Below are 23,586 nucleotides of genomic sequence, written 5' to 3'. Positions count from 1 at the left end.
TTTTCATAGTATTCTCTTATGATCTCTTGTATTTCATTGGTATCTGTTGTGATTTCTCCTCTGTCATTCCTAATTTTATTAATTTGTGATTTCTCTCTTCTTTTCTTGGTGAGTCTGGCTAGGGGTTTGTCAATTTTGTTAATTCTTTCGAAGAACCAACTCTTTGTTTCATTGATCCTTTCTATTGTCTTTTTTGTTTCAATATCGTTTATTTCTGCTCTTATTTTTATTATTTCCCTCCTTCTACTGACTCTGGGCTTTGTTTGTTCTTCTTTTTCTAGTTCTGTTAGGTGTCGTTTGAGGTTGCTTATGTGAGCTTTTTCTTGTTTAGTGAGGTGAGCCTGTATTGCGATGAATTTCCCTCTTAGGACTGCTTTTGCTGCATCCCAAATGATTTGGTATGTCGTGTTCTCATTTTCATTAGTCTCCAGATAAAATTTGATTTCTTCTTTAATTTCTTCAATGATCCATTGTTTGTTGAGAAGCGTGTTGTTTAGTCTCCACATTTTTGCACCTTTCTCTGCTTTTTTCTTGTAGTTGATTCCTAGTTTAATAGCATTATGATCAGAAAAGATGCTTGATATTATTTCAACTCTCTTGTATTTATTGATGTTTGCTTTGCTTCCCAAAATATGGTCAATCCTTGAGAATGTTCCATGTGCACTTGAGAAGAATGTGTAACCTGCTGTTTTTGGATGAAGTGTTCTCTATATATCTATTAAGTCCATCTGGTCTAATTTTTCATTTAATTCTATTATTTCCTTGTTGATTTTCTGTCTGGATGTTCTGTCCATTGTTGTTAATGGTGTGTTGAGGTCCCCTACTATTATTGTATTGTTGTTGATGTCTTCTTTTAGTTCTATTAAGAGTTGCTTTACAAATTTTGGTGCTCCTGTGTTGGGTGCGTATATATTTATAAGTGTTATGTCTTCTTGGTGGAGAGTCCCTTTTATCATTATATACTGTCCCTCTTTATCTTTCTTTATCTGTTTTGCTTTGAAATCTACCTTGTCTGATATTAGTATAGCGACACCTGCTTTCTTTTGTTCATTATTAGCTTGGAGTATTGTTCTCCATCCCTTCACTCTGAGTCTGTGTTTGTCTTTGGGGCTGAGGTGTGTTTCCTGGAGGCAGCATATTGTTGGATCTTGTTCTTTTATCCATCCTGCCACTCTGTGTCTTTTGATTGGGGAGTTCAATCCATTTACATTTAGAGTGATTATTGAGATGTGGGGGCCTACCACTACCATTTTGTGTCTTGTTTTCCGGTTTTCTTCAGTTTCCTTTGTTTCTCGTCCCATGGTTTAATCTGTTCTGATGTAGAGCTGCTACTCTCTGTTGTTGTCCTTCTACTTATCTCCTCTGCTCTTGGTTTTGTAGCCCCTTTCCTTTTTTGGATTTTTCAGGAATGAGGGTTTTCCTGAGGATTTCCTGAAGAGGAGGTTTTGTGGCAATGAACTCCCTTAATTTTTGTCTATCTGCGAAAGTTTTTATTTCTCCATCGTATTTGAAGGATATTTTCGCTGGGTAGAGAATTCTCGGCTGTAGATTTTTGTCCTTCAGATTTTTGAATATATCATTCCACTCTCTTCTAGCCTGTAAAGTTTCTGCTGAGAAATCTGCTGATAGCCTGATGGGGGTTCCTTTGTAGGTTAGTTTCTTTTGCCTGGCTGTCCTTAGTATTTTCTCCTTGTCGTTGACTTTTGCTAGCTTCACTACTATATGCCGTGGAGTTGGTCTTCTTGCATTGATAAAGTTTGGAGATCTATTGGCTTCTGTCACCTGAAGATCCATCTCCCTCACCAGATTTGGGACGTTCTCAGCCATTATTTCTTTGAATAGGCTTTCTGCCCCTTTCTCCTTCTCTTCTCCCTCTGGTATACCTATAATCCTTACGTTGCATCTCCTAATTGTGTCTGATAATTCTCGGAGAGTTTCTTCATTTCTTTTTAGTCTTGCTTCTCTCTCCTCCTCTGCCTGCAGCAATTCTATATTGCCATCTTCCAAATTGCTAATTCTTTCCTCCATATTATCGGCCCTACTGTTCAGAGCATCTAGATTTTTCTTAATCTCCTCTATTGTGTTCTTCATTTCCAATATTTCTGTTTGGTTCTTCTTTATCATATCAAACTCTTTTGTGACATAGCTCCTGAACTCGTTGAGTTGTCAGTCAGAACTCTCTCTTAACTCATTGAGAATTTTAATGATGGCTGTTTTGAAGTCATCATCATTTAGGTTATATATCTCATTTTCTTTGGGATTGTTTTCTGTGTATTTGTTACTTTCTTTCTGTTCTGGAGATTTAATGTATTTTTTCATATTGCTTGATGTTGTTGATTTGTGCCTCCGCATGGAGATAGAGTTTAGTTGCTCCTTTCACTTGTTTCAGCTGCTGCGGTGGGGGAGCAGCTGTTTATACTGCACCAACCAGGAACCCTGTCTGCAGTTGCTAACTGGGCCTGGGCCCCTCCTCGTAGCCACAGTGGCCCTTTGGATTCCCTCCTCTGCCGTGGGGGCCGTCACAGGGGGGCTTCAGGCTGCTGGTGCCTACTGTTGCAGCCCACCTAGATGTGCTCTCTCCTTGGGGTCTGCAACGGTGTTATGGGCTTTTCCAGCGGCCAGGGGTGGGATCACTTATATTTGTCGCTCCATTGCTGTCGGCACCCACAAAAATCTCACTTGTCCTCTATGGGTCGCAGGAGAGCTATTGGCATCTTCTACAGTCTGTGGTTAGTTCACCTAGCTATGCTGCTTTTGCCCTGGGGTCTTCCAGCCTTGTGGCTGGCGGCTGGGTGCCTTCTACTGGTGCTGTGCAGAGGCTTTCCCTAAGGCTGCTGTGAGCCTGTAGGGTTTCCCCCTAGGCTACGAAGCTGGGTCTCTGGAACTCCCCCCAGCCCCAGTCCTCTCTGAGATCTCCGGCTATCCCTAGTCCCACGGGGCGGGCAATGGCAGCTGGGGGTCGCCCCGCCCTCTGGGATTCTCTCCGGGCCTCTCCCGGAGCCGTGAATGTTCGGCGTGGCCCCTCTGCTAATGGCAGACAGAGAGTTTTGTCTGCTGCCCAGGCGGAACTCCGGCACTTCCCGTCTGGGTCGCAGAGCCGGCCTTTGAAAGTTCCCCCAGCCCCGGTCCTCTCTGAGATCTCTGGCAATCCCTAGTCCCACAGGGCGGGAAACGGCAGCTGGGAGACCTCCGTACCCTCAGCGACTCTCTCTGGGACCCTCCGGGCGCCGCGAACACCAGGCGGGGTCTCCCCGCCAATGGCGGGGAGAGACTCTCCCCGCGGGCTCAGGTGTGCAACTCCAAAGTTTCCCTCTGCATTTAGGAGTAATTGCGGGGGGGTTAGGTAGGGTTCTGGTCACCTGTTTCCACCGTCGCTCCTCTGTTGTGTGCTCGCTCCTGCCCTAGATGTGTGTAGATCCTCTGGGAACGTCCGTTGGAAGAAAACCGCTTGCGGGTACTAGGCTGCTCATCGGGGTCGGAGAGTTTTCACCTATTTCCACATCCTCCCGGAGGAAAGTCCATCCGCCTTCCGATGTATAGTCGCGTGGGTGTCTCAGACGTCCTGAGATGCTGTCTGGATATCCTTTGTCAAGCGATAAGTGTCCAAATAATTGTAGACTCGAAGGGGGAGAGACAAAGAGGACTACTCACGGCACCATTTTGGATCCTGCCTCTCTGGGACAAAGGATTTTTTAACTTTTTATTTTGAAATTATTTCAAGCTTATAGAGAAGTTGTAAAAATTCCTACATGGAGTTCACCCAGATTTCCCCAATGGTTAACATTTTAGTATGTTTACTTACATATATGTCTGTTTAAGGCTTAGATTTTTGGCATATCTACCACAGTACATATTATTGAAAAGCACATGATATCAGTGTTTCCAATTACTACTGATTTTTTATCTCTGATGAATTGGTTAAGGTGGTATCGGCTTGGTTCTCTACTGTAAAGTTACTATTTTAACCTTTGTAATTAATATATATCATTTCGATAGAATTTGTAGGCTACATAGCCATAACTTTAAAAAAATTTCAGTTACTATCTTTCCTATCCATTGGTGATTATTATATGAAAAAATTATTGAAAATGTGGTGGACAAATGATGATTTTCTGATTCTATCGTTTCTCCTACCTTTATCAGTTGTGTCGTCCTATAAGAAGGAACATTCTATCAGCCCCCACTCATATGTCTGTTCATTGATTTATTTATATCTAGAACTTGTGAATTCTTACTTCTTTGAGTCACAATCCATTACTGTTGTTATCAATTTTGAAGCTCAAATTATTCCAGATTTGGCCAGTGGGAGCCCCTTCGAGCTGGCCATGTGTCCCCATGATTCATTTAGCACTTTTTACTTTCAGACTTAACAAAATTTGCTTGGATAATCTTGTAATGTCCTAGCCTTGGCCCTGCAATCAGCAGTTTTTCTGAGTAACGTTGGTCCCTTTTAGAGGAGCATGGTAAAGAGCAAATTTGGCATTAGGTGTGTTCATTGCTTTCAAGTCTTCTAAGTGATCTCAGAGGATGCAGCTATGGAACACATATAAAAGAAACACAGGAAGTAGACACTAGAAACTAATAAACTAAAGGAGTGGTTACCCATAGAGGTGGGTCAGAAGTAGGACAGAAAGAAAGGTAATGGGAATAGTATATTTATTGACATATACAATATATAAATTTCAATCTGTTCACACATTTGAAAAATCATGGTTCAATTTGACATCTCCAATTTTAGTTCGACATCATAGAGTTCCTTCCAGCCCCTCATTTTCTATGCACATAGCTTCTTTCCCTAAGAGTGAGGAGTCGTTTCCCCTTTCCACAATCTGTTTACTTATTTGCTCAATCTTTGAATACAGGCTAAGTAATTTCAAATTCTTGAACCAATACCGCTGTTAATGACAAACTAACTGCAGCTCAAAAACTTTGTTTACAGTTTTTTTTTTCTTGTGAGATTATATAAACAAAATTCTCTGTTCAAGAATTACTTAGGTTATTTATTTTCCCCATAGTCTAATTATGCTTATTAATTTGAAACATAGATCTTTTTTTGTTTGTTTTATTGTTTTGCTTTATTCCTTGCCCTTTTCTCTTTATTGTCTAGTAGGCAAAAGATAACATAGTCAAAACTACCCAACTTTTCTACACCATTCCCACCCTCCTCTTGTAGGTAAGCAATCTCATTAGTTTCTGATTTCTTCTTCTAGCATCATATTTTGCACAAATTGGCAGACACATGTGCATTTTAATTCCCCTTCATTATTACACAAAAAGTATCATACTATAGATTGTTTAAACTTTTTTTTCATTTAGCAATATATCCTGTAAATCTCTCCATGTTGATTCTTAGATATCTTTGTCATTATTTATTCTCATCTGCAGAGTACTCAATTGCTGTGATGTTTTGTAGACTTTCCTTTTGGAGTCCTAGAATGAGACAGTGGTGATGAATGTACTAAACGCCACTGAATCTTATATCTCAAAGGGTTCAAATGGGAAATTTCATATTGTGTATACAATACAACAAGAGAAAAAAATTCAAAGAGAATGTAAGAAATAATCTCAACATACAGCACAGAAAAGAATTGTAAAATAATATTACTGTATGAGAAATAAGTTAATAGAAGGGGAATGGAATAACTATATGTATATTTAATACATAACAAGGGAGAAAGAGATGACAATAAGTATGAAACATGTTTCATGAGGAAAATATATAGTAATATGGAAAACATAAATTCAAATATATCCTGATTACATTAGATGTTAATAGATCTAATTCTCCAAAACTATAATTATTGTTGATCTGCATATAAAAGAGAAAAATCCAATTTTATTCTCACAATGGACACTTCACAGATAGAGGGACATAGAAAAGTTAAAAGTAAAATGGTGGAAAAGAAACACCATGCAAACACTCACCAAAAGAAAGTTGGTATATCTATAGTAATATCAGAAGAAGTAGATGAGATGTTAACATAGGAGCCATTGATGAGATAAAGAGGAATATCTCCTAATTATAAATGCAGTACTATATTGGTAAATGCATAAAAAAAATGACTCTCTCTTTCTCTTTTTCTCACTTTTTTATAAAGTCTTGATTTGTAACACTTATCAATTTTCATAATTAAATTATTTGCACTATGGTTGATATCAGTCTACCAAAATGATGTCATTTAATGTAGATTGGGGAAGAAATGTACACAATCACCTTGAAGCCAACGTAAGCCAGCCTCAGCACAACAGGAGCAGATCATGATGCTAAATTTGTATGTCCTCAATAACATAGCATAAAAAATATATAAGCTAGGTGTGGCTTGGTAGTGTGGTAACTAAGTTCACATGCTCCGATTTGATGGCCCAGGGTTTGCAAGTTCAGATCCCTGGCGTGGACCTAACACCACTCATCAAGCCATGGGTAGACAGTGTCCCACACACAAAATTGAGGAAGATTGGCACAGATAGTAGCTCAGGGCCAATATTCCTCAAGCAAAAAGAGGAAGATAGGCAACATATGTTAACTCAGGGCCAATAAACAATAATCAAAAATAGACAGATCTACAAGGAAAAAAAGACAAATCCACAAATTAATTAGTAACAAAGAATATTTAACAATACAAGTAGCTCACTTGACCTGGTTGACATATTAAAAACACTATAAAAACAGCAGAACGCATATGCTTTTAAAGTTATATGGAGTTGTCATGCATATAATAATTTTAGGAGATATGTCTCACTGTGCTCATGACTGCAATAAGAGGATTTAGTGATTGTCACTTAAGGAACTTGGCCTTATTGACAAATATTTCTAGGGCATGTTTTATGTCTCTGTTCCTCAGGCTATAGATGAAGGGGTTCAGCATGGGGGTAACTACTGCATACATGACTGAAGCAATTAGGTCTTTTTCATTGGAACTCCGTGAAAAGGAGAAAAGGTAAACACCTGCAATGGTCCCATAGTACAAAGACACCACAAAGAGATGGGAGCCACAAGTTGAAAATACTTTAAAGAGTCTCCTCCTGGAGGGGACCCTCAGGACTGTCATCCAAATATGGATATATGAGCCTAAGATACTAAAGAAAGGCAAGATGACAACCATTGCTCCTTCGGTGAAGATGACCAACTCATTGAGGAAGATGTCTGAGCAGCTAATCTTCAGGAGAGCAGGGAGGTCACAGAAGAAGTTGGGGATGGCATTGTCAGCACAGAAGGACAATTGGACCAAGAGGAGGGCGTGCAAAAGTGCATGTCCACAACTGAAGAACCAGGACCCAGCTACTAATGAGACACACAGCTCCTGCCTCATAACAGTTGTGTAGTGGAGTGGCTGACAGATGGCCACGTATCTGTCATATGCCATCACTGCAAGAAGGAAATTGTCAAGACAACCAAAAACTATGATAAGACACATCTGAGAAATGCACCCCACATAGGGGATGGATGGTTGCTGAGTCTGCATGTTCTTGAGCATCTTTGGAACTGTGACAGATGAAAGGAAAATGTCAGAGAAGGCCAAGTGGCTGAGGAAGAAGTACATGGGAGTGTGGAGGCGAGAGTCCAGTCCAATAAGCCAGATGATGAGCAGGTTCCCCAGCACTGTAGTGAAGTACATGCCCAGGAACAGGGCGAAGAAGATGCCCTGCTGCTCCAGTGGGATGGGAAGCCCCAGGAGGAGGAACTCAGACATGCTGCTTTTGTTCTCAGGCCTCATATTGCTGTCCTATATGCTGGAGATGAAGAAAGTTTGGGGATCTCAGGAACCTAGAAAGGATGATCAAGACCATCACATTTCATACTGTAATTCTCTTGGAAAACAGTGAATTTTCAAATACACTTTCATTAATTTCTCACACCTGTGGATGGAGACATCTTCCCTCTATCCCAGTCTGGCTCGAGGAAAACATCATACCCAAAAGCAGTCAACAAGACCTCATTGCACAGAAGCAAGAGAGTGCTCAATGCTTCATTAGACCATTATTTTTTGAACAACAAGTCTGAACAAGGACGTCAACTAAGGACTGAGAATGCAGGACTAAAAAAGAGAGGCAAGGTCCCTGATCTCTGTGAGTGTAGATCTTGATGAGCATACAGGGTTAATTACTACACCAAGACAGAGCCAAATTGTAATAATTCCCTGTGTCAAAAATAATAGAGGAGCCTCCACACACTGGTATCAGTTGTATCTACCTTAAAGTAGCATGAGACTCCAGTGCTGAGGCAAAGTCCTTGAAGCTTTGTCACACTCCTCCAGTCAATCTTTCTGGGTCCCAGAGACCTAGAATTGTAAATCATGGTCACTCTAGAAGTAGGTGGTCATTTAAAGCTGTCTGCTTCCAGAATAGATCCCAAACCATAATAGTTTTCTAACTATCTTTCATAAGAATGGTGAACATTTTAGTGAACAATTTGGGTACCAGGCTGAGGACGTTTTAGGTACATTGGCTAATTAAATCTGTGCCTCAGACTTTCATTCCCAGAATTTTAAAATATCTTTCCAGCTTCTATAAGAATGAATGTTCTTTTGCCTATTTTAGCTCTTAGGAAACAGAATTATAAATGGTATAAATTCCATGCATATATAAAGTTTATGTATTCCCATTTTCCGTAGGTCAAAAATTTTAGCAGATTGATTACTTCATGCTGTTCTATCTAATATAACTGTGTGATCAGATCTTGGGCTCTCAGGATGGGAAAATTCCTCCATCCCTGATTAGGAGCGCTAGATGCCTGTGTTGCTTTAGGGCTTCGAAGAAGCCAAAGTAGTTCAAAATCTTCTTACTTCACGTCCTAGATAGTTACATTCACTTGTATTGATCTACTTTCCAATTGATGAAAGTCTTTCACATTTATTATCATTTATTCAAACAATATTTATTGAGGGCCTGTAAGTTTCATGAGGCAAGTGTAATTGCTTCCATTTTATAGATTGAAAACTGAGGCCTAGGAATTAAGCAATTTTCCCAAGATCTCCCTGCCATTTGCTAGGGGTTCTGCACTCTAACTTCACTCAGTATGGCGCCCAATGTGTCTTTACCTAGGATATTAAGTGAATGGTTAAAACACTGAGCGATACAGTCATATTCAGGCATATGAAAATCATAGCAGATCCATTTCAGAAACAGAGTTGTTTGGGGCTTTAGTTATCTTAGTCAATGGTGCTTCAGAGTAAGATACTAAAGGAAACATTTGAGTCATGGAGGAAAGTCAGAACTCCTAAAACACATACAAACAACACGCATGTGCAAACACACATTGCTGATTTGAGGATTCCAGTCACCTGTGACCAGTTCCCATCCTAAGGGAAGGATGGTCAATATGTGGTTCAGTTCATAAACACTCATATACATTCACACAAGTCATAAATAATGCACAAAGTGAGACATACACAACATACGAGGAAGCACCATTCACCCACAAACACACTCACAATGCACATCAATGCACCTGACACATGACATACTTGGTAAACATTCAACTCTCCACATATAGGTAAATCATCACCATACACACACATCACCAAAAACACACAGGGCACACACAATGCAAAGGTCTCACAGGAAACACACACCAAAAACGCACACGCACACGCAGCCACACACTCACCACAACAATCAGCACCCACACTCCCACTACTGAGGGGCATTCTTTGGCCCCTTCTGACCCATACCCTTTCTGAGGGAAAGTAGTCAGCATGAAGTAGTTAAGCCTATTCACACAAGCACATCAGTAAAGCACCGACAATGCTATCTTATGCATGGCAACATACACATAGACAAAAGCAAACAATATACTTTCTTGCTTGCACACATGACTGTGTCACACACAAACACAGCTCACACATACACTAGCATACTGCTGAGTTGTGGTTTGAACCCTCTCTGATCTGGGTTCCTTGGGGAGGTTGGGCATCATCTTTCCCAGCGGTCGAGACAACAATGTCACTCCTGATGCTGAGGTCTCATCTGCTCTTCCTTGACACCCGTCCAGTGTTGGAAATGTTCCCATCATAACAAAAGGAGGCAAATATTTAAGATCATTGGCATGAATGCGGAGTCCCTAAACTGCATGTTAGGAGGCTGATGACTTGGTCTTCCTGCACTAAAATAGAGCCCAGATTGAGTCCAACTCAGGAAAAGAAGCAGGCTGTGAGTCAGACGCATAGGATACACACAATGGATGCAGCTATCAAACAACACAAACACGAGCATACACAATAGATGCAGACACACACCAATGAACACAAAGGGAACGAGCATACACAATAGATGCAGACACACACCAATGAACACAAAGGCATGCAAACTCACAAGCACACAGGCAGATCCACTGCAAAGTGTAGATTTCCAGCTCCCTTTGCCCTTTGTTCATCGTTAGTGACCTCAGACACATTTTGTTCCAGACTGCTGCCCAAATCCTCAGTTTCTCTTCAGAAGACTTGGTATCCAGATGAAAGAAGAAATATCTGTGGCCTCATCACTTCTACAAATTTCCATGCTCCTTTATGAACGCTAGAGAAATGAGCAAAAAGATAACTTTTTAAATACCAGCAAGAAGACAGAAACAAAGTCCCCAGGCTTCTGGGTCAGGGAGGAGCCACCTTAGGTTAATTAGCCAAGTTCTTCCTGAACTTTGGGGAACTACATGTCCAGGAGCCAGAGACGACAGGATTCCTATGGGGTGGTCTCTCTGCTGCCAGCAGTGCCTTTCTTCTTAGGCATGGTTCCAGCTGGGACAGGAATTTTTTTAATGATTGTAATAATGGCTTATTTACAAAGGTGTGGGCAAGATTAATGGAAACTACTAAGGGATGCTGTGGCACCCAGGACTAGCAGCAGTGGGAAACAAGTACAAGGGGAAGGAGTGGTTGTGAGAACCTAGTGAGACGTGTAGGAGTAGGAGAAAATTCCTGGACATGACTGCAGACAGTCACTGTCAACCTACAGTCCAGCAGGGAAGAAAACAGAATAAATACCCAAATGTCTGTCTCTTTTTGTGTTTGATCTCTTGCTTTCGGCCAAATACAAAGGACCTGGAAGCCAAGTTCATGCAGTTCATAAGACCTCTTAGAAAAACCATGGTGGAAAGGCTGGAGAATGGACCTGGATGGGCAAGTGGAGATTATCTACCACACATTAGTATAGATAACATGTTCTAGTTACACATTCATGCGCCAATTTGTACATGGAAAGTATACTTATATGCTTTTTCTTACAGACATGCTTCTTTTCTTGGGGTAAAATTGCTACTACAGTTTCAATATAGGGACAGAAAACTTGTAAAGAGGAGACATACCATTTTATAGAATTACTTTCCTGCGTCTTGCCCATGGTTCAGCAGTTCATAGTCTGTCTCTGACGGGGACTTCAAGGAGAATATTTTAGAAGATCATAATTGTCGGCCTGGACGCCAACTTTAAACTTAAGAATAGACCTGTAGGATATTCTATTCTCTCCTATTGAGTACTTGTGGACAAAGTATTATTTTTTCTTTTTGGTGAGGAAGATTGGCCTTGAATTTACACCTATACCAATCTTCCTCTGTTTGGTATATGGGATACTGCCACAGCATGGCTTGATGAGCCAAGTGTAGGTCCACACCAAGGATCCAAACCTGCAAAGCTGAACCACTTAAGTGGAGCACGTGGACTCAGCCACTAGACCACTGCACCAGCCCTGACAAAGTATATTTTTTAATTTTTATTTTGAAACCATTTGAGACTTACAGAAAAGTAAAAATTATACAAAAAGTTCTCATATACATTTCACTCAGCTTGTCCAAAGGTTATCATTTAACCCTTTTTTTTTCTTTTTTTGATGAAGAAGATTAGCTGTGAGCTAAGATCTGTTGCAAATCTTCCTCTATTTTTTTATGTGGGGTGCCACCACAGCATGGCTTGGTGATTGGTGTGCAGGTCCCCGTCTAGGATCCGAACCTGCAAACTCTGGGCCACCAAAGCAGAGCATGCTAACTTAACCAGTACACCACCTGCTTGGCCCCTATTTAACTATTTTTGCTTTACTATTATGTAGGTATGCACATATTTCAGATTCAGCCTATAGATCTGTGCATATCATCAGAAGGCAGGTGCAATTTTCCCAATTAAGAGAGATTTTAATCTTGGTCAGTTGATTAAGGTTGTGTCTTCTAGGTTTCTCTACTGTGAAGTTACTATTTTTGTCTTTGAAATTAATAAATATAACTTGGGTAGATATTTTGTAGTTATATAAACATGCTATTTCTCTTTAAAATGTCAACCACTATATATTACATCACATTTAACATGAGTCAAGTGATTCTTGCCTGAAACATTATTGTAATTGTGGTGGCCAAATGGTGATTTTTCTCATCCCATCCATAGTTCTGCATGTATTAGTTATCTCTGAGAGAGAAGTTTCCCTTCTCTTCCATTTATGTATTTACTTTTATTTATATCATTATGTATTCATGGATTCTCATTTAATCTCTGAGTCATAATCCATTACAGTTGTGATTCTTTTTTTTAAATTATTTTACCAAGGTCAAATTGGTTTAAAATATTGTATAAATTTCAGGTTTACATTATTATATTTCAGCTTAGGTATTGACTGCATCGTGTCTTCACAATAGTCTAGTTTCTACCCATCACCGTACATATGTGCCCCTTTACCACTTTCACACTCCCACCACCCTCTTCCCCTCTGGTAACATCCAATCTGTTCTCCTTCTCTATCTGTTTGTTTGTTGTTATTCTTTTTGGAACTCAACTTATTCCAGATTAAGCATTTAGGAGCCCCTTTAACCTGGCTCCTGTGTTCCCATGATTCGTTGAGGACTTCTTTCCCTTCAGGCTCAGCAAAATTTCCCCAGATCATCTTTCTATTTTCCGGCCTCAGCCCTAGAATAACCCATTTTCTATGTAATTTAGCTTCCTCTTAGAAAAGAATGGTATTTAGAGAGAAAATTTGTTAGGTGTGTTCATTGCTTACAGGGCTTATATACATACATACACACACACATACATGCATATATATATATATATATATATATATATATATACACACATAGGCATACATATATATATCAAAACAGGAAGTATAAACAGAAAACTAAGAAACTAATAGAAACGATTACTCATAGGAGATGGATTGGGAAAAGGGTGAAAAGAATAGGGCTTAGAGTAGTATAAATTTTGATATATAATACATAAATTTTAACCAATTTACATATGTAGTAAAAACCACAAGTTCCAACTGATGCCTCCAATTCCAGTTTGATACCACAGAGCTCTTTCTGCATCTCCTTTTCCAATTATGTGACACCTTTCCCTGATAGTGAGGAGTCATTCCCTTCTTCAACAATATTTTTACTTATTCACTGAATCCTGAAATACATGTTAAATAATTTCAGAATCTTGAACCCATATCACTGTGAATGACAAAATTATTAACTGCAGCTCTATATTTTTAGATATTTTCCCTTATTTTGAGTGCATATAGACAAAATATTGTGTTCAAAAATTACCCGGATTAGTTATTTTAATTCTCCACTCTGTCTAATCATGTTATTCATTTGAAATATAGTTAATTTGTTTTGCTTTTGTTCTATTTTTCTGTACCGCATTATTTTTATTCATTTATTTATGAGCAAGTAAAAGATAACTTGGTCAAAACATACAAATAGGTATGTCCATCACCCCAATCTTCCCACACCTTCCAACCCAGCCCTTGTATGAAACCAAACCCATTAGTTTCTGACTTCTTCCTGTGTTCCTTCTTGCTCAAGTGAGCAGATACACATGTGTTTTCTTATTTCTCTTTCATTTTTATGCAAAAGCTAGCATGATACAGAATTCATGGACATATTTCTTTCCTATGGTAACAGTGTGTCCTGGAGGTCATTCCATTTCAATTCACAGATATCTTTGTCACCTGGAGAATAATAAGAGCTTAAATTATAAAAATAGAGTCTGCTAATTGCTTTAGATGATGGACTGATGTGAAAAAGTTGACTTTCACTGTTAACAGCTTAAGGAAGACTATTCTTTAAAAGTTTAGATGACTTATCTGGGATTTGAAGGAAGTTTACTCAAATAAGAAAGGAGAGAAAGGAAGGGCCAGAAACCTGCGAATAGTTATTGACAGGTTGGAGAAGCAGGCTCATTGTAGCAAAGACTCCTCTGCAAGAGGAATGGGCTTAAAAGATGACAGCAATCTCTCACGTGACTTCAGAAAAACTGTTGGCATCCTGATCCAAATTCCATGCCCAGTATGGCATGATGACTGCGGTTATAGAAGTTTAAAAAAAGTCTCTGAAACGTTTCACACCTGGAGACTTATCCCAAAGGAGCAGGGTATGAGCTTGAATTCAAGGCAGAACACCAATATTTTTTCAGGGGAAATTGAATAATAATGTTGGGCTGAGTCCAGGTAAGAAGTTCCTTCAATAAGGCACTACAAATAGGAACTTAGAATGCGGACTTAAACAAAAAAAATGAAGTAAAACTTCATTTTAAAACAGTAATTGCCCTGTGTGAATGTTGCGGATTAGGAGAGAGATGCTGCAAACCAGATTATATCACAGGATCACAAAACCAGGGTATTGAACCCAAATCAATGTAACTGTGAGGGTGACACAAAATTGTCCATTTTTGGAAGGAGTTTGGAGATGGCTGGGTCTATTTAGGTGCGACCCATTTCATACTTGGATTAAATTCTAAAAAGTGAGGAAATGGTGAATGGGAGTTTAGTCTGCCAAGGTGTGAGTTTGCTGGTGAAGAAGGATCAAGAAGAAGTGAGGCAGGATTGACAAATGTCTACCTCCTGACGACTGCTTGCATTCTCCTGAACTGACAGTGGAGTTACAATACTCCATAAAATTTCTGCTTTGGGGATGTTATTTTCCCTGTTTTTAAAGTGAGTAGAAAGTCATTGGAAGATTTGCCTTCTTTCTTCTTGATTATTACAACTTAAATGGGTCTCATTAATCTAGTTGCATTGGCCAATATCTTCACCACAGTGTTGATTTGTGAGCATTCTCATTTTGATCATGAACTTAAAAGAAATACCTCTAATGTTTCCTATTAAGACATTGGCTGTTTAACTGAGATATATAGATCTTATTATGTATAACAGCACACATAATATAGTATATATTTTACGTGAAATATGTGATATATACATATATATTTATTGTGTATAGTAATATACATAAATAACATTATAAAGAATAAAAATATAATTATAGGCATCATATATATTTCATGTAACATATATTTATTTTTGAGTGTTATCAAATTCTGTTGAGGTCTTTCAGCATCTGGGGGAGAGTTATATGATTTTTAACCTAAGATTAATTAATGCATTATATTATATTCAGGGTTTCCTAACATTGAACTAACTTCAAATTGGCACTTGGTTACATGTGCTGTTTATTGATGTGTTGCTGGATTCTACTTGTTGATATTTTATTTAGCTTAAGTGAATAGTCATAAGTACTGTCAAATTGAAATTTTATGTTTGTACTTCTTTATCATCCTTACACATCAATGTTGTATTTGTTTCATCCATAAAACAAATTAAGATATTTTCCTTTATTTTCAATTCTATTGAACAATTCATGCAGTATTCATACTATCAAGTCTTTGAGCAATGATAGAATTCCCCATGAAATCATGTGGGCCTGGTTCTATTTTATGGAGTAGTTACCTTAGAGCATTTCTACTTATTCTACAGAAATTGAAGTGTTATGTTTTCTGTATCATACAGAGTCAATTTTGGTAATATGTATTTCCCTGAGTAATTATCTACTTCAACTGAGTTTCCAAATTTGTTTTCACAGAAATGTGGCATTAGGATTATTCAGATAATCTCCATAGGATACTGTTATTGTTGCTGTTTTTTGTCCAGTTAATATTCATTTTTATATTTACCAATATTGTGAATGTCTCTGAATTTTCAGGTTTCTCCCATAATCATTTTCCTTCTGCCTGAGGAATTCTTCTGGTGTTTCTATTAGTAAAGGTTTGCTGGCAATTTTTTTAATTTTTGTTTTTCTGAAAAATCTTTATTTCACTTTCAATTTTGAAAGATACATTTGCTGACAGGATTCTAGGTTGGCAAAAATTGCTTTTTTTACTCAAGATGTCACTTCTTTGTCTTCTGATTTCCTTCAATCTTTTGTTGCTGCTCTTGTTAAAAACTCAGCTCTCATTATTATTAGGACTTATTTGAGTGTGATGCTTGTGTATATAAAGTCACTTCTCATTCTGGATCCTCAGCTCTCCCTCAAAAACTTGGTTTAATTCACTCTTTCAGCTCCTCCAGCTTCTGAGCACCCTAGGTAGGCCTTGGTAACTCAGTGCCACGTTCTACTCATCACCTACACCTGTGTCCACCTGTGAGCTGCAAGATGATGGGTTTAGAGCGGATTTGCTGGTAAAGTTTCGAGACTAATATAAGAAGAAAGAAGACTTTTGTTTAAGTATGTTTTGATGTCAGCAAAAGACAGAAAACATTAGAGAGGAAAGAAAAAACAGGTAGGAAAAATGGGAACATCTCCTCTCCAAGACAATGACATTCATTATATACAAATATATGTTCTTTCACTTCTTCTGAATAGTTTCTTGCCTTTCCTGTCTCCTCCCTTTTAGTATTAGTGTCTAACATGCATACCCTATGTGCATAAATATAAAATGTTTGTCCTTATTTCATCAGCTTTAAAATGCTAATAATAATAGTATTGTCATTATGAAGTTATTATGATTAAATGAGTTAATGCATGATAAGCAGATAATAAATAGCAAATGTCGGCTCTATCATTCTCTTTGTACATTCCAATACAAGAGAAATATATCTATAATCATTGATGTTGATATAGTATTGAGAGTGAATGAATGTCTCAGTTAACTGATTCATAAATTCATCAAAACTTATAAATACGTACTTCCTCCTTGAGGAAGACCTAACTTGTCCCCTCAGAACAACAAAATATGTGATACAAACTTCAATAGATCAGCCAGTCCACGTTTACTCACTCTGTGTTTAACATATGTTAACAGACAGCCCCACAGGCTGGGTGGCTGTCAGGATCTTCGCAGACTCTTCAGAAAGTGGCTATTTGCACAGGATTCATTTCAAGCTTCCCTCCTACACACCCTGCCCACCTCAGCCACCACCCTCAGTTCTCATCATGCACGCAATCTGCCCTACAATTTGGGACACATTTCTTTCCTATGTCCCCTGAAGTTGTAGCTCCTCTAGGACAGAGGTTGTGTAATTTTTTCTCCCCTCTCCCCAACCATTCAGAGCCTAGCATGCGTCTGCACACACAATAGGGTCTCCTTAGATGTCAGATTCTGACACCTAGTCTCTTTCATTCAGACAGAAAGACCACTGAGGTCTCCTCAAGACTAATACCTTGTCCACAGGCACTTTTCATTCTTCTTTTAACTCTTGGATCAGGGAATGAGGGAGCTAACAGAGATTAAAGATTTTCCTCAGTTCAAGCTTCTGTCTACTTACGTAAAGAAAACCAGACTGATTCATTAAAGATGAATTAGTCAGATGACTAATTCTACAAATTGTTGTCCAACAATGCTAAAAGACAAGTAAGGTAAGAAATTAACTAGTAAATAATACTCACAGCATAATTTCTCTACCAGTTGCTAAACATGATAAATTGGAACCATTTCTTCCTTTAAAACATTTGATAAAATTCACCAGTGAAGCAGTCTGTGCCAGTTTTCTTTATGAGAAGACTTCAATTAAAAATTAAATTTCTGTAATTGATATAGCAGTGTTCAAGTTAACTATCTAATTCTTTTTACTTTTTTCAGCTTTATTTGTATGTCATTGGTACAATAAACAGGTATTTAAAATGCACAATTTGATGTTTTCACGTAGGCATCCATTCATGAAACTATCACGTCAACAAAAATTGAGATACTATCCATCACTCAGAAGATTGTCTTGTCCCACTTTGTAACATCTCTTTCCCATACTACCCTTCTCCACCCTCCTCACTGTAACCAGGCAAACACTGACGTGCTTTCCATCTATAGGTTAGTTTACCTTTTGTAGAATTTTGTGTAAGTGGAGTTAGATAGTATGCACTATATTTTTTCTTACTTATTTCACGTAGCATATTATTTTGAGATCCATCAAGGTTGTTGTGTGTATCAATAATCCATTACTATTACTGCTGAGTAATATTCCACTGTATATTCACCTATTAGTTAACATTGGTTTGCTTCCAGTTTGGCTCTATCAAAATAAAGCTGAACATTTATAAATGAACATATGTTTTCATTTCTAATGAGTAAATACCTAAGAGCGGAATAGATGAATGACACAGTAAGTATATGATCAACATTGTGAGAAAATGACAACGTTTTTCAAAGTTGCTGTATCATTTTCCCTCTCACAGACAGTGTATGAGTTTTTGAATTCCATCACATTCTCTTAGTATGATCAAAGTTTTCCTTTTGTTTTGTTTACTTGTTTTTTATTGAGGTATAATTCATATATAGCATCATATGTGTTTAGATGTGCAACATAATTCAATATTTGTAAATATTGGGAAATGATCACCACAATGTCTAGTTAACATTTGTCACCATATATAGTTACAAAACTAGTTTTTTCTTGTGATGAGGACTTGTAATTTCAACATTCTAATAGATACAGTCAACATTTGGTATGGTCAGTCTTTTTAATTTTAACATTCTAATGAGTTGATCTTGTCCAGCATCTTCTTGTCCAGCAAAATAGACATTAATCTCACTCCCGATGCTGAACTCTCATCTACTCAGCTGTGAAAGCCACCAGTGGGGGAAATGTCCACAATTTATAACAACAAAAGGCAAATATTTATGATCAAAGGTATGAATCAGGTGTCCCTAATCACCTGTTCGAAGTCTGATAACTTGGTTTACATGCACTAAAACAGAGCCCAGATTGGATCTAACTCAGGCCAAGAATATGGCTCTGTGTCAGCTCCATAACACACACACACACACACAATTATCAAACAACATGAACACAAGCACATACACACATGAACACAGAGATACTCAAAGAAAAACCCGCACATACACAGGCAGATCCATTGCAAAGTGCAGATCCCCAGCTCACTCCGACCTGTGCTCCTTGTTGATGAGTTCAGACACTCCCCTCACAACCATAGCCCATATCCTTAGCTTCTCTTCAGGAGAGTCATTTTCCAGATGAAAAGAAATAATATCTGTGGCCTCAGCACTTCCCCAGGTTTTCACGTTCCTTAACCAACTCCCAAGCTATGAGCAAAAACATAACATTTAAAGTACCAGTACAAGGACAGAATCAATGTCCCCAGCCTTCTGGGTCATGGAAGAGCCACTCTAGCCTAACTGGCAAGTTTTTCTTCCTTTTGGGGATCAACATTTCCAGGAGCTAGAGGGGACTGGAATCCCAGGGGATGGAGTCTCTGACGTCAGCAGTGTCTTTCTTCTTGCTCATGGATCTAGGTGGGGCAAAGGATGTTTTTAAAAAGATGTCAAAATGGCTTGTTTTTTACAAATCTGTTGGCAAGTTTAAGGGAAACTATTAAAGGACGGTGAGAGAAGCAGGGCTAACAGCATTGAAGAACAGGTGATAGGAAAGGGAGTGTTTATGAAAACCTAGTGAGACTTTTGGGGTAACAGAGGACCCCTGGACAGAACTGTGGACAGTCATTGTCAACCCATTGTCCAGCAGGCTAGAAAATAGAATTAAAGCTCCAACCTTTCTCTCCTTTAGCATTTGATGACCTCCTTGTGTTTACATTGGCCAAATCTAAAGGGCCAGGGAGCCCAGTTGACATAGTCCATAAAGGTCAGATTCCTGAGATATAAGAGGCTGGAGAAGGCTGGAGAAAGGACTTGAAGGAGCAAATGGAGACTATATAGCAAACATTGGTATAGATAACATTTTCTAGTTACACATTTGTGTGCCAATTTGTGGATGGCAAATATGCAGATATGGTTTTTTCTACAGAGACACTTATTTTCTTGGTGTAAAATTGCCACTTCAGTTTCCTTTCAGAGACTGTAAACTCTTCTTTTTTCCAAATAATTTTAGTGAGACCATAATGGTTTATGACATTATATGATTTTGAGTGTACATTATTATTTATCAATTTCTGAATAGACTTCATCGTGCTCTCCACCAGTGGTCTAATTTTTGTCTGTTGCCGTATATATGTGCCCGTTTACCCCTTTCAAGCACCCTTCAACTCCTTTCCCCTCTGGTAACCACTAATCTGTTCTCTTAATCCATGTATTCATTATCTTCCACATATGGGTGAAATCATGCAGTATTTGTCTTTCTCTGTCTTGCTTATTTCACTTAACATCATACACTCAAGATCCACCCATGTTGTTGCAAATGGTGTGATTTTGTCCTTTTCAATGGCTGAGTAGTATTACAAGGTATATGTATGCCACATCTTTTTACATTCATCCATAGATGGGCACTTGGTTTGCTTCCACATCTTGGCTATTATGAATAACGCTGCAATAAACATGGGGAGGCATAAATCTCTTTGGATTATTGATTTCAAGTTCTCTGGGTAAGTACCCAGTAGTGGAATAATTGAATAGTATGGTATTTCTATTTTTAACTTTTTGAGAAACCTCAATATTGTTTTCCATAATCACTGCACCATTTTGCATTCACATCAGCAGTGTATGAGAGTTCCCTATTCTCCACATCCTCTCCAACATTGTTGTTTTTTGTCTTGGTAATTATAGCCATTCTGACGGGTGTAACATGATTTCTCAGTGCAGTTTTGATTTGCATTTCCCTAATAATTAGTGGTGTTGAGCATCATTTCATGTGCCTGTTGGCCATCTGTATTTCTTCTTTGGAAAAATGTCTGTTCATATACTTTGCCCATTTTTTGATTGGGTTGTGTGTTTGTTTTTGTTGAGTTGTATGGGTTCTTTATATATTTTTGAGATCAAATCCTTGTTGGATAAATGATTTGCAAATATGGTCTCCAGTCTGGTAGATTGTCTTTTCTTTTGCTCATGGTTTCCTTTGTTTTTCAGAAGCTTTTTAGTCTGATGGAGTCCCATCTGTTAACTTTATCATTGGTTTCCCCTACCTGAGTAGACATGGTATTTGAAAAGATGCTGCAAAGACCAATGTCAATTTGTGTACTGCCTATATTTTCTTCTAGGAGTTTTATGGTTTCAGGTCTTACATTCATGTCTTTAATCCTTTTGAGTTAATTTTTATCTACGTTGCAAGATAATGGTCTACTTTCACTTTTTTGCATGTGGCTGTCCAGTTTTCATAACACCATTTATTGAAGAGAACTTCTTTTCTCCTTTGTATGTTTCTAGATCCTTTGTCAAAGATTAACTGTCCATATATTTATTTCTGGACTTGCAATTCTGTTCTATTGATCTGTGTGTCTGTTTCTCTGTCAGTACCATGCTGTTTTGATTACTATAGTTTTGTAGTATGTTTTGAAGTCAGGGATTGTGATTCCTCCAGCTTTGTTCTTTTTTCTCAGGATTGCTTTGGCTATTCAGGGTGTTTTGTTGTTCCATATATATTTTAGGATTCATTGTTCTATTTCCATGAAGAATATCTTTGGGCCTCTGATTGGGAATGCATTGAATCTGTAGTTTGCTGTAGGTAATATGGACATTTTAACTGTATTGATTCTTCCAATCCATGAGCATGGAGTATCTTTCCATGTCTTTGTCTTCTTTAATTTCTTTCAATAATGTCTTAACAGTTTTCAGTGTTTGGGTCTTTCACCTCTTTGATCAAGTTTATTCGTAGATACTTTATTCCTTTTCTTGGGATTGTAAATGAGATTGTAGTCTTGATTTCTCTTCCTGCTAGTTCACTTTCAGTGTATAGAATGCAGCTGGTTTTTGTAAGTTGATTTTGTACCCCTGCAACGTTGCTGTAGTTGATTATTTCTCATAGTTATATGATGGATTCTTTAGGGTATTCTATATATAGAATCATGTGATCTGCAAACAGCAAGAGTTTCACTTCTTTCTTTCTAATTTGGATTCCTTTTTTTTTTCTGACCTAGTTTCATTGGACAATACCTCCACTATGTTGAATAGGAGTGGCAAGAGGGGGCGCTCTTGTCTTGTTCCTGGTCTCAGAGGTATCACTTTCACTTTTTCCCCATTAAGTATTCTGTTACCTATGTGTTTGTTGTATATGGCCTTTATTATGTTGAGGTAATTTTCTTCTCTACCCATTTTCTATCATAAATGGATGTTGGATCTTGTCAAAAGCTCTCTCTGCATCTATTGAGATGAAAATATGTTTTTTGTTCCTCATCTTGTTAATGTGATGTATCACATTGATTCATTTGCAGATGTTGAAACATACCTGCATCCCTGGACTAAATTCTATTGATCATGGTGTACGATCTTTTTAATGTATTGCTGTATTCGGTTTGCCAATATTTTGTTGAGGATTTTTGCATCTAAGTTCATCAATGATATTGGCCTGTAACTTTCCATCTTTGCATTTTCCTTGTCTGGTTTTCATATTAGGGTAATTGGCTTCATACAATGAGTTAGGAAGTGTTCTGTCTTCCTCAATTTTGTGGGATATTTTGAGTAGGAAATGTATTAAATTTTCTTTGAAAGTTTGGTAAAATTCTCCAGAGAAGCCATCTGGTCCTAGACTTTTGTTGTGTGGGAGTTTTTTCATTACTCTTTCACTCTCTTTACTTGTAATTCATCTATTCAGATTCTCTACTTCTTCTTGATTCAATTTTATAAGGTGGAATGAGTCTAATAAAATTTATCCATTTCTTCTAGGTTATCTGATTTGTGGGCATACATATTTTCATATATTGTCATAATCCTTTACGTTTATGCAGTATCTGATGTAATTTCTCCTCTTTCACTTCTAATTGTATTCATTTGATCCTTCCCTATGTTTATCTTGGTGAGTCTGGCTAAGGGTTTGCCGATTTTGCTTATCTTCTCAAAGAACCAGCTGTTAGTTTCATTAATCCTTTCTACTGTTTTTTAATTGCTACTTCATTTATTTCTGCTCTGATTTTCATTATTTCCTTCCTTCTGCTTACTTGGGGCTTTGTTTGTTCTTCTTTTTCTAGTTCTGTTCCATGCAGTTTAAGATTATTTATTTGAGATGTTTTTCTTGTTTGTTGAGGTGAGCCTATATTGCTGTGAGTTTCCCTCCTATGACTGTTTTTGCTTCATCTCGTAAGAGTTGGTATGTTGTGTTTTCATTTTCATTTGTCTCTAGGTATTTTTTTAATTTCTCCTTCGATTTCCTCATTGATACAGTGGTTGTTCAGTAGCATGTTGTTTTGTCTGCACATATTTCTGACTTTCCCATTTTTTCTTGTGGTTAATGTCTAGTTTCATAGCATTGTGGTCAGAAAAGATGATTGAGATGATTTCAATAATCTTAAATTTACTTAGGCTTGCCTTGTTTCCCAACGTATGGTCTATGTTTGAGAATGATCTGTGTACACTTGAGAAGAATGTGTATTCTGCTCTTTTTGGATGGAGTGTTCTGTATATATCTAAGTTCATCTGATCAAGTGTTCCATGTAAGTTTACTATTTCATTGTTT

The 23,586-nt window shown here is 38.0% G+C and overlaps 1 protein-coding gene across 4 annotated transcripts; it reads right to left on the bottom strand.

The window, feature by feature from the left end:
- Window positions 1-4,639: 4,639 nt before the first annotated feature.
- LOC103555975 (olfactory receptor 1J4-like) lies at window positions 4,640-19,365 on the bottom strand. 4 transcript variants are annotated; one of them, XM_070595876.1, is made up of 4 exons: window positions 19,075-19,365; window positions 10,312-10,512; window positions 8,192-8,279; window positions 4,640-7,765 (listed from the first exon to the last, which is right to left on the bottom strand). In XM_070595876.1, the coding sequence occupies exon 4, from the start codon at window positions 7,713-7,715 to the stop codon at window positions 6,777-6,779; it is 939 nt and encodes a 312-aa protein (XP_070451977.1). In that variant the 5' UTR covers window positions 7,716-7,765; window positions 8,192-8,279; window positions 10,312-10,512; window positions 19,075-19,365; the 3' UTR covers window positions 4,640-6,776. The 4 variants fall into 4 exon arrangements, with proteins under 4 accessions (XP_070451977.1, XP_070451979.1, XP_070451976.1 ...); XM_070595878.1 differs by having other exon boundaries at window positions 19,120-19,278; XM_070595875.1 differs by lacking the exon at window positions 8,192-8,279 and having other exon boundaries at window positions 19,075-19,278.
- Between the last annotated feature and the right edge of the window lie 4,221 nt (window positions 19,366-23,586).

The sequence above is a fragment of the Equus przewalskii genome, chromosome 26 (assembly GCF_037783145.1).
Source record: "Equus przewalskii isolate Varuska chromosome 26, EquPr2, whole genome shotgun sequence".
NCBI lineage: Eukaryota > Metazoa > Chordata > Mammalia > Perissodactyla > Equidae > Equus > Equus przewalskii.
The sequence above is the reverse complement of the archived record's forward strand: the minus strand, read 5'-3'. Positions and strand labels throughout refer to the sequence as shown.